Source organism: Pseudophryne corroboree, chromosome 5, assembly GCF_028390025.1.
Source record: "Pseudophryne corroboree isolate aPseCor3 chromosome 5, aPseCor3.hap2, whole genome shotgun sequence".
NCBI classification, from domain to species: Eukaryota; Metazoa; Chordata; class Amphibia; order Anura; family Myobatrachidae; genus Pseudophryne; species Pseudophryne corroboree.
This window is the reverse complement of record NC_086448.1, coordinates 696,944,184-696,964,456: the sequence shown is the minus strand read 5'-3', so window position 1 is coordinate 696,964,456 and position 20,273 is coordinate 696,944,184. Positions and strand designations below refer to the sequence as shown.

The 20,273-nt window shown below is 46.1% G+C and overlaps 1 protein-coding gene across 3 annotated transcripts in view; it reads right to left on the bottom strand.

Moving 5' to 3' along the window:
* Positions 1–20,273, bottom strand: part of PREX2 (phosphatidylinositol-3,4,5-trisphosphate dependent Rac exchange factor 2) — an 867,640-nt gene that overhangs the window by 553,062 nt on the left and 294,305 nt on the right. For all 3 annotated transcript variants that reach the window (XM_063923872.1, XM_063923873.1, XM_063923874.1), the window contains one exon: positions 4,437–4,522. In XM_063923872.1, coding sequence (XP_063779942.1) covers positions 4,437–4,522 — 86 coding nt within the window. The remainder of the gene's footprint in view (positions 1–4,436; positions 4,523–20,273) is intronic.

Here is a 20,273-nt window from a genome sequence, read left to right as displayed (position 1 = left end):
TGATGTACTAAGTTTCCTTGGCCGACCACTGCGGCTATGGTCCTCAACGTTGCCTGCTTCTTTGTGCTTCTATGCTGAGAAATACAGGCAGGCACTTATACATCATGCAATATCATCAAGGAGGTGTCTGATTGGCTCCAGAGTTATTATGCAGCAGGACAACTACCCCAAACCTACAGCCAATGTCATTATTATTATAATTTATGTACAAGGCACCACAAGTGTTTCGCAGCGCCATACATACAACACATATTAGTACAATACAGGGTATACAGAACTTAACATCACAGAAAACTAAATCAGAGCACAGGTTACAATTAGCACCACAGTTCTCAGTACACAATACAGCTGAGATGTCAGGAAGCAAAGGAGTATTCAGCATACTACAAGGGGCAGGCAGCCATTGGAAGAGATGAACAGTCACGAGCAGGAGGAAATGCAGGTATAGACAGTCACTGAGTAGGAGAGAGCTGTAATTGAAGTGCACGAGAAAAGGGCTGTGAAAACAGGAGGGAAGAGGACCCTGCTCTAAGGAGCTTACAATCTAGGTAACAATCTTCAGCATAAACAAGAACAAGGAGTCCTAGAAGTGATGATATGGCCCCACACAGAGCCCCGACCTCAACATCATCGAGTCTGTCTTCATGAAGAGACAGAAGGATTTGAATAAGCCTACATTCACAGAAGATCTGTGGTTAGTTCTCCAAGATGTCTGGAACAACCTCCCTGCCGAGTTCCTTTCAAAATCTGTGTGCAAGTGTAACCAGAAGAATTGATGCTGTTTTGAAGGCAAAGGGTGGTGACACCAAATATAGATATGATTTAGATTTCTCTTCTGTTCATTCACTTTTCATTTTGTTAATTGCTAGAAATAAACTAGTAACACTTCTATTTTTGAAAGCATTCTTACTTTGCAGCATTTTTACATATATATGTAGTGTGTGTATAGTGAGTGAAGGGAGAGAGAGAGAGAATAGGGAGGGAGAAGATAAAATAAGATTTTACTCACCGGTAAATCTATTTCTCGTAGTCCGTAGTGGATGCTGGGACTCCGTAAGGACCATGGGGAATAGCGGCTCCGCAGGAGACTGGGCACAACTAAAGAAAGCTTTAGGACTACCTGGTGTGCACTGGCTCCTCCCACTATGACCCTCCTCCAGACCTCAGTTAGGATACCGTGCCCGGAAGAGCTGACACAATAAGGAAGGATTTTGAATCCCGGGTAAGACTCATACCAGCCACACCAATCACACCGTATAACTCGTGATACTATACCCAGTTAACAGTATGAAATATAACTGAGCCTCTCAACAGATGGCTCAACAATAACCCTTTAGTTAAGCAATAACTATAAACAAGTATTGCAGACAATCCGCACTTGGGATGGGCACCCAGCATCCACTACGGACTACGAGAAATAGATTTACCGGTGAGTAAAATCTTATTTTCTCTGACGTCCTAAGTGGATGCTGGGACTCCGTCAGGACCATGGGGATTATACCAAAGCTCCCAAACGGGCGGGAGAGTGCGGATGACTCTGCAGCACCGAATGAGCAAACTCTAGGTCCTCCTCAGCCAGGGTATCAAACTTGTAGACTGTTGCAAAAATGTTTGAACCCGACCAAGTAACAGCTCGGCAAGTTGTAAAGCTGAGACCCCTCGGGCAGCCGCCCAAGAAGAGCCCACTTTCCTCGTGGAATGGGCTTTTACAGATTTAGGGTGCGGCAGTCCAGCCGCAGCATGTGCTAGTTGAATCGTGCTACAGATCCAGCGAGCAATAGTCTGCTTAGAAGCAGGAGCACCCAGCTTGTTGGGTGCATACAGGATAAATAGCGAGTCAGTTTTCCCGACTCCAGCCGTCCTGGAAACATATACTTTTCAGGGCCCTGACTACGTCCAGTAACTTGGAATCCTCCAAGTCCCAAGTAGCCGCAGGCACCACAATAGGTTGGTTCACATGAAAAACTGATACCACCTTAGGAAGGAATTGGGAACGAGTCCTCAATTCCGCCTTATCCATATAAAATACAGAAAAGGGCTTTTGTATGACAAAGCCGCCAAAACTGATACACGCCTGGCCGACGCCAAGGCCCACAGCATGACCACTTTCCACGTGAGGTATTGTAGCTCCACGGATTTAAGTGGCTCAACCCAATGCGACTTCAGGAAATCCAACACCACGTTGAGATCCCACGGTGCCACTTGAGGCACAAACGGGGGCTGACTATGCAGCACTCCCTTAACAAAAGTCTGAACTTCAGGCAGTGAAGCCAGTTCTATTTTGGAAGAAAATCGATAGAGCCGAAATCTGGACCTTCATGGAACCCAATTTTAGGCCCATAGTCACCTCTGACTGTAGGAAGTGCAGAAATCGACCTAGCTGAAATTTCTCCTTTGGGGCCTTCCTGGCCTCACAGCACGCAACATATTTCCGCCATATGCGGTGATAATGGTTTGCGTTCACTTCTGTCCTAGCTTTAAATAGCGTAGGGATAACTTCCTCCGGAATGCCCTTTTCCTTCAGGATCCGGCGTTCAACCGCCATGCCGTCAAACGCAGTCGCGGTACGTCTTGGAACAGACAGGCCCCCTGCTGCAGCAGGTCCTGTCTGAGCGGCAGAGGCCATGGGTCCTCTGAGATCATTTCTTGGAGTTCTGGGTACCAAGCTCTTCTTGGCCAACCCGGAACAATGAGTATAGTTCTTACTCCTCTCCTTCTTATTATTCTCATTACCCTGTGTAAGAGAGGCAGAGAAGGGAACACATACACCGACTGGTACACCCACGGTGTTACCAGAGCGTCCACAGCTATCGCCTGAGGGTCCCTTGACCTGGCGCAATATTTGTAACTGTTTGTTGAGGCGGGACGCCATCATGTCCACCTGTGGCCTTTCCCAAAGGTGTACAATCATTTGGAAGACTTCTGGATGAAGTCTCCACTCTGCCGGGTGGAAGTCGTGTCTTCTGAGAAAGTCTGCTTCTCAGTTGTCCACTCCGGGAATGAACACTGCTGACAGTGCTAACACATGATTTTCCGGCCATCGGAGAATCCTTGTGGCTTCTGCCATCGTCATCCTGCTTCTTGTGCCGCCCTGTCGTTTACATGAGCGACCGCCGTGATGTTGTCTGACTGGATCAGCACCGGCCGGTGTTGAAGCAGGGGACTAGCCTGACTTAGGGCATTGTAAATGGCCCTTAGTTCCAGAATATTTATGTGTAGGGAAATCTCCTGACTTTTCCATAGCCTTGGAAGTTTCTTCCCTGTGTGACTGCCCCCCAGCCTCGAAGGCTGGCATCCGTGGTCACCAGGACCCAGTCCTGTATGCCGAATCTGCGGCCCCCTAGAAGATGAGCACTCTGCAGCCACCACAACAGCGACACCCTGGCCCTTGGAGACAGGGTTATCCGCCGATGCATCTGAAGATGCGACCCGGACCACTTGTCCCACAGATCCCACTGGAAGATCCTTGCATGGGACCTGGCGAATGGAATTTCTTCGTAAGAAGCTACCATCTTTCCCAGGGCTCGCGTGCATTGATGCACCGACACCTGTATTTGTATTAGGAGGTCTCTGTCTAGAGACGACAAATCCTTGGACTTCTCCTCCGGGAGAAACCCTTTTATCCTGTTCTGTGTCCAGAACCATACCCAGGAACAGTAGACGCGTCGTAGGAAACAGCTGCGACTTTTTTTCTAGGAGCTCAGGAGAGCCCCTAGTGTGCATCCAGCTCAGCCGGGCACAAGATTCTAACTGAGGTCTGGAGGAGGGTCATAGTGGGAGGACCAGTGCACACCAGGTAGTCCTAAAGCTTTCTTTAGTTGTGCCCAGTCTCCTGCGGAGCCGCTATTCCCCATGGTCCTTACGGAGTCCCAGCATCCACTTAGGACGTCAGAGAAAGAGAGAGAGAGGGTGAAAGGAATGGGGAAGAGAGAGAAAGAGGAGGAGAGAGACACAGAGGGAGGAGAGAGTGGTAGGAAAGAGAAAGAGGGGGGAGGGGTGAAGAAAAAGAGAGAGAGGAGAGAGAGATTTAGAGGTTAAGTTAAATGTCAGTAGATGATCAAAAAAGCAGTGAACGGAATGCTGTGACAACTACATTTCCATGACAATGTATTAAATGTTATTACAACAATAAATGATTACAGTGATGTTAAGGTAAACGTTATATATAAAGTGAACGGCAAAAAATAGAGAAATGTATATGAGATTGAGGGTTTTTTTTTGTCATTTTGCTTTTTGTGGGTTTTTTTGTTTGTTTTTTACAGTTTCATCCTCCATATTCTTTTTATCATGTCTGGTTGAGGCTGATCGCAATCACCACAGCTTATTTTATAGACTATAATACACACAGTAGCTATACTTTATTTTATAGTTTCATTGTCTACCAACTTTTTCATATAGTTTTAGAATTAGACAGTGCAATAAAAAGTTAACTGTACCTCTGCCCACAGCATGTACAACAGATGGACCAAAACCCCTTATTTGGAAGCCGAGTCCCTCCGGAGAATCTGGAATTTTCACCGTTCTAGCAAAGATATAAAGTGACAATAAACACATTATCTTGTAATGCGTAAACCAATTCAAAAACCAGCAATGTTAGCAAGTCATGTAGGTTTTAACTGAGACCAGCAGCTATGACAAGATGAGTTTATGAGACAAGTACAAGTGTAAAGCCAGGCAAAATTGTAACTCTGTTTTTCTGCAGCGTAAAGACAAATAAAATACCATCTGGAATTTAAAACTCCATTGTGCATCACTTTACAATGAAAATTAATTATTTACAAAATATATAAGCTAGGAGCCAGAACATATGTGTGATTAAAAGAACAATGAAAAAATGCACAGATGCTCCAAGACTGATCAAAACGCTTTTATGTATATACTATAATATAGTTGCCAATATTGTACATTTGCTAAGAAGAGTCCACTTGATTCCTTATTATATTGTATTGTAATATTGCTGACTGCACTTCCATTTTACACTCCAAGTTCTAATAAAGTGACAAGTAAATTTACATTTTATAGTCAGACTATAAATTCCATCTGTTCAAATAATTACACAAGATGGAGTGTATAATTCTTTGGGAATTATTAAACTAAAGGCTTGTTCACCAAGATGACTACAACAGAAAAAGCCTCAAGTAGCTGTGAAGCATAATTTTACATATAAAATACACAGTCGAGTCACATTATTACGACCACATCATACATTTGATATGTCGGCAGCCCGTATCCCATGAAGTAAGTCATGTGTCGTGCGCTTGCTCGGTGGGTATATAAGGTGTGTCATAGGCCTCTGCACACATTACACTCGTTGCTGTCATGGCTAAAAGGGGCGATCGATCAGAGTTGCAAAAAGGGATGATTATCGGCATTCAGGCCAAGGGCGGCAGTATTTCTGAAACAGCGCAGTTTGTGAACTGTTCGCGTGTTGCTGTGGTGAAGGTGTATTGTGACTGGACAAATGGCACCATTGCGAATAACTGATGTGGAAACTGCAGAGCGCCACTTGCCATTAATGTGAGAGGTGAACGTCAGCTACGAAGGTGCGTGAGGGCCGACCAACACGCTACAATGAAGTAGCTCACCAAATGAACCTAGAGGCTACCAGTCCGTGTGTCTAAAACGACAGTTCAGCCCGTCTAGCTGCTGTCCGTTCTGCACTCTGGCTATTATCTGGTGGTCATAAATAATAATGTGACTCGACAGCTTCAATAATGTTGTTATAACTTCTTGTCCTATGAAATACCTCACAGGCCGTAATGGCGTATATTTTGTGTATATGTCTTTGTAGGAGTGACAGAAATTAAATATATGAGGCAAAGAATTTGTTTATTGGCTGAAACCCTATGATAGGGTTGTAAAGAAATGTTACGCAGTACCAAAATGCAAAGACTCAGTTGCACACAGATATACAAATGTACCACATCAATTTGATCAGTGTTGTCTAGGAAAGTAGTTTGTTGCTCCCAGTTTTTTAGTTATGTTAATAAGATGCCCATTTTGAGTGAAAAAATAAGATTTTACTCATCGGTAAATCTATTTCTCGTAGTCCGTAGTGGATGCTGGGACTCCGTAAGGACCATGGGGAATAGCGGCTCCGCAGGAGACTGGGCACAACTAAAGAAAGCTTTAGGACTACCTGGTGTGCACTGGCTCCTCCCACTATGACCCTCCTCCAGACCTCAGTTAGGATACTGTGCCCGGAAGAGCTGACACAATAAGGAAGGATTTTGAATCCCGGGTAAGACTCATACCAGCCACACCAATCACACCGTATAACTCGTGATACTATACCCAGTTAACAGTATGAAATATAACTGAGCCTCTCAACAGATGGCTCAACAATAACCCTTTAGTTAGGCAATAACTATAAACAAGTATTGCAGACAATCCGCACTTGGGATGGGCGCCCAGCATCCACTACGGACTACGAGAAATAGATTTACCGGTGAGTAAAATCTTATTTTCTCTGACGTCCTAAGTGGATGCTGGGACTCCGTAAGGACCATGGGGATTATACCAAAGCTCCCAAACGGGCGGGAGAGTGCGGATGACTCTGCAGCACCGAATGAGCAAACTCTAGGTCCTCCTCAGCCAGGGTATCAAACTTGTAGACTCTTACAAAAATGTTTTAACCCGACCAAGTAACAGCTCGGCAAAGTTGTAAAGCCGAGACCCCTCGGGCAGCCGCCCAAGAAGAGCCCACTTTCCTCGTGGAATGGGCTTTTACAGATTTAGGGTGCGGCAGTCCAGCCGCAGAATGTGCAAGTTGAATTGTGCTACAGATCCAGCGAGCAATAGTCTGCTTAGAAGCAGGAGCACCCAGCTTGTTGGGTGCATACAGGAGAAATAGCGAGTCAGTGTTCCTGACTCCAGCTGTCCTGGAAACATATACTTTTCAGGGCCCTGACTACGTCCAGTAACTTGGAATCCTCCAAGTCCCAAGTAGCCGCAGGCACCACAATAGGTTGGTTCACATGAAAAACTGATACCACCTTAGGAAGGAATTGGGAACGAGTTCTCAATTCCGCCTTATCCATATAAAATACAGATAAGGGCTTTTGTATGACAAAGCCGCCAATTCTGATACACACCTGGCCGACGCCAAGGCCCACAGCATGACCACTTTCCACATGAGGTATTATAGCTCCACGGATTTAAGTGGCTCAACCCAATGCGACTTCAGGAAATCCAACACCACGGTGAGATCCCACGGTGCCACTGGAGGCACAAACGGGGGCTGACTATGCAGCACTCCCTTAACAAAAGTCTGAACTTCAGGCAGTGAAGCCAGTTCTATTTTGGAAGAAAATCGATAGAGTCGAAATCTGGACCTTAATGGAACCCAATTTTAGGCCCATAGTCACCTCTGACTGTAGGAAGTGCAGAAATCGACCTAGCTGAAATTTCTCCTTTGGGGCCTTCCTGGCCTCACAGCACGCAACATATTTCCGCCATATGCGGTGATAATGGTTTGCGTTCACTTCTTTCCTAGCTTTAAATAGCGTAGGGATAACTTCCTCCGGAATGCCCTTTTCCTTCAGGATCCGGCGTTCAACCGCCATGCCCTCAAACGCAGCCGCGGTACGTCTTGGAACAGACAGGCCCCCTGCTGCAGCAGGTCCTGTCTGAGCGGCAGAGGCCATGGGTCCTCTGAGATCATTTCTTGGAGTTCTGGTTACCAAGCTCTTCTTGGCCAACCCGGAACAATGAGTATAGTTCTTACTCCTCTCCTTCTTATTATTCTCATTACCCTGGGTAAGAGAGGCAGAGAAGGGAACACATACACCGACTGGTACACCCACGGTGTTACCAGAGCGTCCACAGCTATCGCCTGAGGGTCCCTTGACCTGGCGCAATATCTTTGTAGCTTTTTGTTGAGGCGGGACGCCATCATGTCCACCTGTGGCCTTTCCCAACGGTGTACAATCAGTTGGAAGACTTCTGGATGAAGTCCCCACTCTCCCGGGTGGAGGTCGTGTCTTCTGAGAAAGTCTGCTTCTCAGTTGTCCACTCCGGGAATGAACACTGCTGACAGTGCTAACACATGATTTTCCGCCCATTTTCCGCTTCTGCCATCGCCATCCTGCTTCTTGTGCCGCCCTGTCGGTTTACATGAGCGACCGCCGTGATGTTGTCTGACTGGATCAGCACCGGCCGGTGTTGAAGCAGGGGTTTAGCCTGACTTAGGGCATTGTAAATGGCCCCTAGTTCCAGAATATTTATGTGTAGGGAAGTCTCCTGACTTTTCCATAGCCTTGGAAGTTTCTTCCCTGTGTGACTGCCCCCCAGCTTCGAAGGCTGGCATCCGTGGTCACCAGGACCCAGTCCTGTATGCCGAATCTGCGGCCCCCTAGAAGATGAGCACTCTGCAGCCACCACAACAGCGACACCCTTGCCCTTGGAGACAGGGTTATCCGCCGATGCATCTGAAGATGCGACCCGGACCACTTGTCCAACAGATCCCACTGGAAAATCCTTGCATGGGACCTGGCGAATGGAATTTCTTCGTAAGAAGCTACCATCTTTCCCAGGGCTCGCGTGCATTGATGCACCGACACCTGAATTTGTATTAGGAGGTCTCTGTCTAGAGACAACAACTCCTTGGACTTCTCCTCCGGGAGAAACCCTTTTTATCCTGTTCTGTGTCCAGAACCATACCCAGGAACAGTAGACGCATCGTAGGAACCAGCTGCGACTTTGGAATATTCAGAATCCAGCCGTGCTGTTGTAGCACTTCCCGAGATAGTGCTACTCCGACGAACAACTGCTCCCTGGACCTCGCCTTTATAAGGAGATCGTCCAAGTACGGGATAATTATTTCGGCCATTACCTTGGTAAATACCTCGGTGCCGGGGACAGAGCAACGGCAACGTCTGGAATTGGTAATGACAATCCTGTACCACAATTTTGAGGTACTCCTGGTGAAGAGGGTAAATAGGGACATGCAGGTAAGCATCCTTGATGTCCAGTGATACCATGAAATTCTCCAGGCTTGCAATAATCGCCCTGAGCGATTCCATTTTGAACTTGAACCTTCGTATATAAGTGTTCAAGGCTTTCAATTTTAGAATGGGTCTCACCGAACCGTCTGGTTTCGGTACCACAACATTTTGGAATAGTAACCCCGGCCTTGTTGAAGGAGGGGTACCTTGATTTCACCTGCTGGAAGTACAGCTTGTAAATTGCCACCAGTACTACCTTTCTCCGAGGGCAGCAGGCAAGGCTGATGTGAGGTAACGGCGAGGGGGAGTCGCCTCGAACTCCAGCCTGTATCCCTGTGATACTATTTGCAGAACCTAGGGATCCACCTGTGGGCAAGCCCACTGGTCCCTGAAGTTCCCGAGATGCGCCCCCCACCGCACCTTTCTCCACCTGTGGAGCCCCAGCGTCATGCGGTGGACTCAGAGGAAGCGGGGGAAGATTTTTGATCCTGGGAACTGGCTGTCTGGTGCAGCTTTTTCCTTCTTCCCTTGTCTCTGTGCAGAAAGGAAGTGCCTTTGACCCGCTTGCTTTTCTGAAGCCGAAAAGGACTGTACCTGAAAATACGGTGCTTTCTTAGGCTGTGAGGAAACCTGAGGTAAAAAAATTTCTTCCCAGATGTTGCTGTGGATACGAGGTCCCAGAGACCATCCCCAAACAATTCCTCACCCTTATAAGGCAGAATCTCCATGTGCCTTTTAAAGGCAGCATCACCTGTCCACTGCCGGGTTTCTAATACCCTCCTGGCAGAATGGACATTGCATTAATTCTGGATGCCAGCCGGCAAATATCCCTCTGTGCATCCTTCATATATAAGACAACGTCTTTAATATGCTCTATGTTAGCAAAATATTATCCCTGTCTAGGGTATTAATATTATCTGACAGGGTATCAGACCACGCTGCAGCAGCACTATTTATGCTGAGGCAATTGCAGGTCTCAGTATAGAACCTGAGTGTGTATATACAGACTTCAGGATAGCCTCCTGCTTTTTATCAGCAGGCTCCTTCAAGGTGGCCGTATCCTAAGACGGCAGTGCCACCTTTTTTGACAAACGTGTGAGCGCCTTATCCACCCTAGGGGATATCTCCCAACGTGACCTATCCTCTGGCGGGAAAGGGTACGCCATCAGTAACTTTTTAGAAATTACCAGTTTCTTATCGGGGGAACCCACGCTCCTTTACACACTTCATTCACTCATCTGATGGGGGAACAAAACACTGGCTGCTTTTTCTCCCCAAAAATAAAACCCCTTTTATGTGGTACTTGGGTTCATGTCAGAAATGTGTAACACATTTTTTATTGCCGAGATCATGTAACGGATGTTCCTAGTGGATTGTGTATATATCTCAACCTCGTCGACACTGGAGTCAGACTCCGTGTCGACATCTGTGTCTGCCATCTGAGGTAACGGGCGTTTTTTTTTTGAGCCCCTGATGGCCTTTGAGACGCCTGAGCAGGCGCGTGCTGAGAAGCCGGCTGTCCCACAGCTGTTACGTCATCCAGCCTTTTATGTAAGGAGTTGACATTGTCGGTTAATACCTTCCACCTATCCATCCACTCTGGTGTTGGCCCCACAGGGGGCGACATCCCATTTATCGGCCTCTGCTCCGCCTCCACGTAACCTTCCTCATCCAACATGTCGACACAGCCGTACCGACACACCGCACACACACAGGGATTGCTCTGACTGAGGACAGGACCCCACAAAGTCCTTTGGGGAGACAGAGAGAGAGTATGCCAGCACACACCAGAGCGCTATATAATGCAGGGATTAACACTATAACTGAGTGATTTTTCCCCCAATAGCTGCTTGTATACATATATTGCGCCTAAATTTAGTGCCCCCCTCTCTTTTTAACCCTTTGAGCCTGAAAACTACAGGGGAGAGCCTGGGGAGCTGTCTTCCAGCTGCACTGTGAAGAAAAAATGGCGCCAGTGTGCTGGGGGAGATAGCCCCGCCCCTTTTTCGGCGGACATTTCTCCCGCTTTTTTATGGATTCTGGCAGGGGTAATTTATCACATATATAGCCCTGGGACTATATATTGTGATGATTTGCCAGCCAAGGTGTCTTATATTGCCCTCAGGGCGCCCCCCCCCCAGCGCCCTGCACCCATCAGTGACCGGAGTGTGAGGTGTGCATGAGGAGCAATGGCGCACAGCTGCAGTGCTGTGCGCTACCTTGTTGAAGACAGAAGTCTTCTGCCGCCGATTTTCCGGAACACTTCTTGCTTCTGGCTCTGTAAGGGGGCCAGCGGCGCGGCTCCGGGAACGAACACCAAGGTCGGGTCCTGCGGTCGATCCCTCTGGAGCTAATGGTGTCCAGTAGCCTAAGAAGCCCAAACTACCACCTGTTAGGTAGGTTCGCTTCTTCTCCCCTTAGTCCCTCGCTGCAGTGAGTCTGTTGCCAGCAGATCTCACTGTAAAATGAAAAACCTAAATATACTTTCTTTCTAGGAGCTCAGGAGAGCCCCTAGTGTGCATCCAGCTCAGCCGGGCACAAGAATCTAACTGAGGTCTGGAGGAGGGTCATAGTGGGAGGAGCCAGTGCACACCAGGTAGTCCTAAAGCTTTCTTTAGTTGTGCCCAGTCTCCTGCGGAGCCGCTATTCCCCATGGTCCTTACGGAGTCCCAGCATCCACTTAGGACGTCAGAGAAAGACAGGTTTCCCCTGGATCTGGCGTGCCGAGAGGGTCTATATAAAGTGTCTTGAGCAACAGTGTATGAGGACTCATCTGTATGTTCGCGCAAGGTTTGCCGGAACTGTTTAGAGACATGGTAATCACTTTTAATGTCTTTCCATGTTCTTTCTGTGTATTATGCTTTTACTAACACAATACACCTGCAAAGATAATTGTACGTACATTTTCCATTGTAGAAATTAGCTCTTTTTTTTTTAACAGTCTTATATTACCCAATCCTCAACAAAGATGAGTTCTTACATGATTCCTAGTTTCCTACAGAGATGTACTAAAGGTGCATACACACTATGCAATATTTTAATATCGCCCAGTGTGTATGCTACGAAGAATCCTTATCCTGCCCCTCCGTTAACCTGTGCATGCTGGTCAATTTGGACTTATCTTCCAAAACTGCATGTTCGGGCCGGCCACGGCGTGACGTCACTGAACGCAGAGCTGTAAGTAGACTTTTTGGTGCCCTGTGCCAGAAAGAGAATTGGCGTCCCGCCATTTTTTCAGTGGGCACGTAAGGCGCATGCCCCACAGGAAAGGGGCATAATAAAGTTGATTCCAGAGAAATCCCATGCTATCTATGCTGCCCCTTCCCACATTATATATATATATATATATATATATATATGGAAACAACAATAGCCGGCACTCGTGGAGACTCATATAATAACTTGACACAGCACAGCAGCTTAAGTCACCGTTTCAGGAATAACTCCTTTTATCAAGACCAGGTCTTGATAAAAGGAGTTATTCCTGAAACGTTGACTTAAGCTGCTGTGCTGTGTCAAGTTATTATATGAGTCTCCACGAGTGCCGGCTATTGTTGTTTCCCTATATCTGCTATCTGCAAGCAGGGCACCGGAGCAAGCTGTTTCTATTTACAGGACTGGAGTGCCGAATACTTCTCTTTGCTCTATATATATATATATATATATATATATATACAGTGCCAGATTAAGGTCCTATTATACCTGGCTGCTGGGGGTGTGACTAGTGATGGGGGGAGGGGGGGCATGACCAGTGGCGTGGGATTGTGGTCTGCATCATGGGCTGTGGCAAATGCCTTCCTTCAATGGTGGTGTGTGTGGTTCCATAGACCATTATAAAGACACAAGCACTAGCTAGCAATTGATCCATGCTGCCAGATGCCTTTTCAGGTGCCATTCTAAAATGGAAAGCAAGCTGCATTCTCATGGGTAAACGGGAGTGCAGCCTTACAGAGGGATGGAAGGAAAAGGCATAAAAAGCTGATTAAAAAAAATTATAATTATTTATAACAAAGGTAACACCTTCAAAGGTAACTCTTCAATATGTCAAAGCATACAGTAGCTCATTTAGAACAATACAGACCACAGCAGTGTCAAACCTATATTACTTTCAAAATACAGTAATGAAACGTCTCAAACCTAAAGGTGTAATATAAAATGATTTAAGATGATTAAACCTATCAATACTGTATAGTATGGCCAGATAAAACAAAACTAAATAAATCAGATCCTAAAGAACCAAAACGTCACAAATTACATCACATCCACTTTTCAATACAGAACACTATATTTCATGTCATTATCACACAATTTATTCCATGGGTGTTAGGGAGGGTACACACTTAAGGTGGGTACACACTAGTAGATATATCTGCAGATCAATTGATCTGCAGATATATCTATGGACGGATCGAGCAGTGTGTTCAGCATACACACTGCCCGATCCGTCGGGGACTGACCTCATGAACTGGGCGGGCGTGTACACACGCCCGCCCAGTTCAGCTGTCAATCACCGCCGGCCGCCGCAGCATGTGTACGGGCGGTCGGCCGACCGCCCCGTACACACACAGCGACGCGCCAATATATCGGTAGACGGAGTTCACAGACGTATCGGCCATACACACAGGCCGACGCTCCCGCGATATATCCCTCCTCAAACCGCACAGCAGGGAACAACTCACATATTCATGGGGATCCTGGCAGAATTCGGACTCTTCAACTATGCAGACAGCCTGGTGACACTGGCAGCAGCATCTGGGACTCCACTGTTCCACCGCGACTGGGATGGGCGACAGATGTTGTGGAGTGGAGCCGCTAACAACAGAAGGTGGGCCGCAGGTGCAGGAGTAGAAGGCGGGATCCGGGAAATACTGTCAGTGACCGGGAGACTGTGGGGCAGGCACGCTACGGCGCTGTCATGTCTTTCTTAGCGTCCAGGCTGATTCAGCTGCATAGTGACTGACCGCCCTCAGAAAGCATGCAGCAGCGGAGGAGAAGGCATAGCGAGGGGGCGAGTTCACATGTGTACTGTACTTAATACTGTCTGGGTACTGCTATAGACAGTCCTCAACTCCTCATGCTGTAGATATCAACCTGCGGACCAAGGTGCTGAAAATGGGACCGGCCCAGCCTGCCACTGCTTGTGGGCCTATTTTCAATGGGGGGCCTGGAGCTGCAGCTCCATCCGTCCCATTGTTAATCCGGCCCTATATATATATATATATATATGTGTGTGTGTAATAGGAGTATAGCGCCACTTATGAGGGAAAAACCTAAAAAATTCTTTGTAAAAACTATGTAAGACTAAAAACACTCCCTTATAAATAGTAGGGCGTCAGCCGTCCCCTAAGGTCTCAGCATTGGTAAGGTGCTGTTTTAAATTAAGATCAAATGTGGGTGGATAGGGATTCTGGCGACCAATAGGTGTTTATTTAAAAAATGTTTAAGAAGACTACAATATAATTAGAAGGAGGGACAAGGAAAATAATTTAAAAAAAATATTATCAAAGTCGGAAAAATATCATGCTACACGTTGCCATATATTCACCTCATGCGCTTGCCCGCTGCACATGCACATTCTCTCCCGTAAGTGCGGATACTCGCAGCTGCGTGATGGCGCCTCCTCGGCCATGCGCTCGAGCGCGTGGTATGTGCATTTACGGTAGAGTTTGTGTGCGTCTAGCGGGCGACTCAATAGTTAAATAATAAAACCAAATAGTATGTTTTATAGATAATGTTCCCCTTAATAATGACTGTAAGTTTGTTTAATGTAACTGGTCGCTGGACAGAGGAATTCCTCTTTGCATGATATGAAGGGTCAGACAGGGTTTGAGCAGTGGTGTTTGGTACCTAACTAAAGAACATTTTATTAGGAACAATCCGGTGCTGGTTGGGTAAAGATTAATCGCTCCTGCGTATAGTTATGGCCATTAGTAGTTTCTGGACATTTCCTATATTTGCAGTTCATTATCCATGCAGCGGGAATTCTGAGATTCCCTCCCACCTGAGCAGTTTGATATAGTCACAGCCCACCTGTTCAAACTAACCTATGACCTTTTGTTATAATGCGAGGAGACATTCCTGTGTCCAATGAACAATAAGATTGTAGGGCCCTTTGTAGTACACTGTATGTTGTGTATATAAGGGTCACTGTCCCCAGACCGGCCAGTACTCTCTCTCTTCAACATTTATCTCTGATAATTGGAGGACTGGATTCCGGTTGCGCTTGCGTGTGTTCCCCGTATGGTATGTTTCCCTGTGGCCACTTTGTTACCCGTTTTAATGTTAGCCATTCATTCTTAGTCGATGTATTTGTGTTTGCGATCGTTCGCTATTGTGTATATTTTTGTTTAGTTATTCTGTTAGATATTAATGTTAGCCTGTAGTGTATGAACTGTTCACTGTTTTCTTTTCCCTTTTACTTAGCTAAATATTGTTAGTAAAGGTGTTGGAACCTTAGCAAGGTATTGTGTGTTTATTACATTGCTGAGGGTAATCGGAGAATCTCAATCGCTCAAACAGCTAGCTTACAGACCAAGGTTAAACAGCATTATATCATTGCAGTATCTCAACACTAAGATTTACAGTATAAGCATACTCTGTGTAAGGTTTAAAAAGGTTATTATCTGTGTGTACGCTCGCTGTGTGTATTCCGTACTCACAGCACAGCGTGTGTACGTAACTAGCGTACCACGTGTGAGGTCTTTGTACGCAAATAGCGTACAAAGTACGTAGCACGTGCACGAGGGACAGCGGCCAGTACGGCTTCACGATATTAATAAATAGCTTGTGTTCTAAGGTAAACAATCAGCTTTATCAATTGTGGGCTCGTCCGTCCTCCACATATCCGCCACTAGCGAGCACAGACTTTATCTGTCAGCAAAGGGCGGGAACGCAGTATCCCTTCGTATCCGTATTGGTGGTGAGGGATACAGTGGTGCTGACTAGATAAGCGTCTGTTACGCTACGCTGTAGGAGTGCTGGGGTGGAATCCGAAACCGGAAGGTAGGAAGGTAAGAACAAAATGCTATTATCTTTTAAAACTGTTTATTTCTGTTTTGCGTACGCACACACACACACGCACGCACACATATACATTGTTGCGACTCACTCTCTTGTTGCCATTAGAACCGATTATTAAGACATTTGCTGAGGAAATCTGGTGCTATTTAGTTGAGATTATAAAGGATAATTTTTAAGGGAATAATTGTAAAGAACACGCACACAGCATAGCAAATACTGTGTGGTGTACGGTAAGCGATTACAGTTGAACATCGTTTACATTTATAGAAGCGTGTTAGTTGCGTTGCTGTGGGCATATCTGGACTTTGTGCATACGTGTCTCGGGCAACGTGCGAGATTACGTACGCAACACAAAGGCATACGCACGTGGCGTGTTTACGCAACGGAGCGTACGGATACGCCCACCGAGACTCAAATCACACAATAACATTGTTTTAGTGGGGGCGGTATAGTATAGCCACCTGATAATAGCACAGGTTTGTTCAGTTTCCAAAAAGCTTAGTTAAAAGAGAACCTTTTTCTATTGCAATACTCAGGGATTGAACTACTGCCTGTATGAAAGGAATTTCTGTACAGAAAGATCAGTGTATATTAGAGATGAGCGGGTTCGGTTTCTCTGAATCCGAACCCGCCCGAACTTCATGGTTTTTTTCACGGGTCCGAGCAGACTCGGATCCTCCCGCCTTGCTCGGTTAACCCGAGCGCGCCCGAACGTCATCATGACGCTGTCGGATTCTCGCGAGACTCGGATTCTATATAAGGAGCCGCGCGTCGCCGCCATTTTCACACGTGCATTGAGATTGATAGGGAGAGGACGTGGCTGGCGTCCTCTCCATTTAGATTATAAGAGAGAGAGATTTACTGGAGCTTAGGACTAGGAGGAGTACTGTAGAAGTGTAGAGAGTGCAGAGAGTTTACTAGTGAGTGACCACCAGACAGTGCAGTTTATTTAATATATCCGTTCTCTGCCTGAAAAAAGCGATACACACAGTGACTCAGTCACATACCATATCTGTGTGCACTGCTCAGGCTCAGCCCAGTGTGCTGCATCATCTATATATATTATATATCTGTCTGACTGCTCAGCTCACACAGCTTATAATTGTGGGGGAGACTGGGGAGCACTGCAGTGCCAGTTATAGGTTATAGCAGGAGCCAGGAGTACATAATATTATATAGTGAGTGACCACCAGACAGTGCAGTTTATTTAATATATCCGTTCTCTGCCTGAAAAAAGCGATACACACAGTGACTCAGTCACATACCATATCTGTGTGCACTGCTCAGGCTCAGCCCAGTGTGCTGCATCATCTATATATATTATATATCTGTCTGACTGCTCAGCTCACACAGCTTATAATTGTGGGGGAGACTGGGGAGCACTGCAGTGCCAGTTATAGGTTATAGCAGGAGCCAGGAGTACATAATATTATATAGTGAGTGACCACCAGACAGTGCAGTTTATTTAATATATCCGTTCTCTGCCTGAAAAAAGCGATACACACAGTGACTCAGTCACATACCATATCTGTGTGCACTGCTCAGGCTCAGCCCAGTGTGCTGCATCATCTATATATATTATATATCTGTCTGACTGCTCAGCTCACACAGCTTATAATTGTGGGGGAGACTGGGGAGCACTGCAGTGCCAGTTATAGGTTATAGCAGGAGCCAGGAGTACATAATATTATATTAAAATTAAACAGTGCACACTTTTGCTGCAGGAGTGCCACTGCCAGTGTGACTGACCAGTGACCTGACCACACTGACCACCAGTATAGTTAGTAGTATACTTATATTGTGATTGCCTGAAAAAGTTAAACACTCGTCGTGTGACTTCACTTGTGTGTTGTTGTTTTTTTTATTCTATAAAAATAAAACTCATTCTGCTGACAGACAGTGTCCAGCAGGTCCGTCATTATATAATATATAATATATACCTGTCCGGCTGCAGTAGTGATATATATATATTTTTTATATCATTTATCATCCAGTCGCAGCAGACACAGTACGGTAGTTCACGGCTGTGGCTACCTCTGTGTCTGCACTCGGCAGGCAGTCCGTCCATAATTGTATACCACCTAACCGTGGTTTTTTTTTCTTCTTTATACATACATACTACTACGACATCTCTTTATCAACCAGTCTATATTAGCAGCAGACACAGTACAGTACGGTAGTTCACGGCTGTGGCTACCTCTGTGTCTGCACTCGGCAGGCAGTCCGTCCATAATTGTATACCACCTAACCGTGGTTTTTTTTTCTTTCTTCTTTATACATACATAGTTACATAGACATCTCTTTATCAACCAGTCTATATTAGCAGCAGACACAGTACAGTACGGTAGTTCACGGCTGTGGCTACCTCTGTGTCTGCACTCGGCAGGCAGTCCGTCCATAATTGTATACCACCTAACCGTGGTTTTTTTTTCTTTCTTCTTTATACATACATAGTTACATAGACATCTCTTTATCAACCAGTCTATATTAGCAGCAGACACAGTACAGTACGGTAGTTCACGGCTGTGGCTACCTCTGTGTCTGCACTCGGCAGGCAGTCCGTCCATAATTGTATACCACCTAACCGTGGTTTTTTTTTCTTTCTTCTTTATACATACATAGTTACATAGACATCTCTTTATCAACCAGTCTATATTAGCAGCAGACACAGTACAGTACGGTAGTTCACGGCTGTGGCTACCTCTGTGTCTGCACTCGGCAAGCAGTCCGTCCATAATTGTATACCACCTAACCGTGGTTTTTTTTTCTTTCTTCTTTATACATACATAGTTACATAGACATCTCTTTATCAACCAGTCTATATTAGCAGCAGACACAGTACAGTACGGTAGTTCACGGCTGTGGCTACCTCTGTGTCTGCACTCGGCAGGCAGTCCGTCCATAATTGTATACCACCTAACCGTGGTTTTTATTTCTTTCTTCTTTATACATACATAGTTACATAGACATCTCTTTATCAACCAGTCTATATTAGCAGCAGACACAGTACAGTACGGTAGTTCACGGCTGTGGTTACCTCTGTGTCTGCACTCGGCAGGCAGTCCGTCCATAATTGTATACCACCTAACCGTGGTTTTTTTTTCTTTCTTCTTTATACATACATACTACTACGACATCTCTTTATCAACCAGTCTATATTATTAGCAGCAGACACAGTACAGTACGGTAGTTCACGGCTGTGGCTACCTCTGTGTCTGCACTCGGCAGGCAGTCCGTCCATAATTGTATACCACCTAACCGTGGTTTTTTTTTCTTTCTTCTTTATACATACATAGTTACATAGACATCTCTTTATCAACCAGTCTATATTAGCAGCAGACACAGTACAGTACGGTAGTTCACGGCTGTGGCTACCTCTGTGTCTGCACTCGGCAGGCAGTCCATAATTGTATACTAGTATCCATCTCCATTGTTTACCTGAGGTGCCTTTTAGTTGTGCCTATTAAAATATGGAGAACAAAAATGTTGAGGTTCCAAAATTAGGGAAAGATCAAGATCCACTTCCACCTCGTGCTGAAGCTGCTGCCACTAGTCATGGCCGAGACGATGAAATGCCAGCAACGTCGTCTGCCAAGGCCGATGCCCAATGTCATAGTACAGAGCATGTCAAATCCAAAACACCAAATATCAGTAAAAAAAAGGACACCAAAACCTAAAATAAAATTGTCGGAGGAGAAGCGTAAACTTGCCAATATGCCATTTACCACACGGAGTGGCAAGGAACGGCTGAGGCCCTGGCCTATGTTCATGGCTAGTGGTTCAGCTTCACATGAGGATGGAAGCACTCAGCCTCTCGCTAGAAAAATGAAAAGACTCAAGCTGGCAAAAGCACCGCAAAGAACTGTGCGTTCTTCGAAATCCCAAATCCACAAGGAGAGTCCAATTGTGTCGGTTGCGATGCCTGACCTTCCCAACACTGGACGTGAAGAGCATGCGCCTTCCACCATTTGCACGCCCCCTGCAAGTGCTGGAAGGAGCACCCGCAGTCCTGTTCCTGATAGTCAGACTGAAGATGAAGATGTTGAAGTACACCAGGATGAGGAGGATATGGGTGTTGCTGGCGCTGGGGAGGAAATTGACCAGGAGGATTCTGATGGTGAGGTGGTTTGTTTAAGTCAGGCACCCGGGGAGACACCTGTTGTCCGTGGGAGGAATATGGCCGTTGACATGCCTGGTGAAAATACCAAAAAAATCAGCTCTTCAGTGTGGAGGTATTTCAACAGAAAAGCGGACAACAGGTGTCAAGCCGTGTGTTGCCTTTGTCAAGCTGTAATAAGTAGGGGTAAG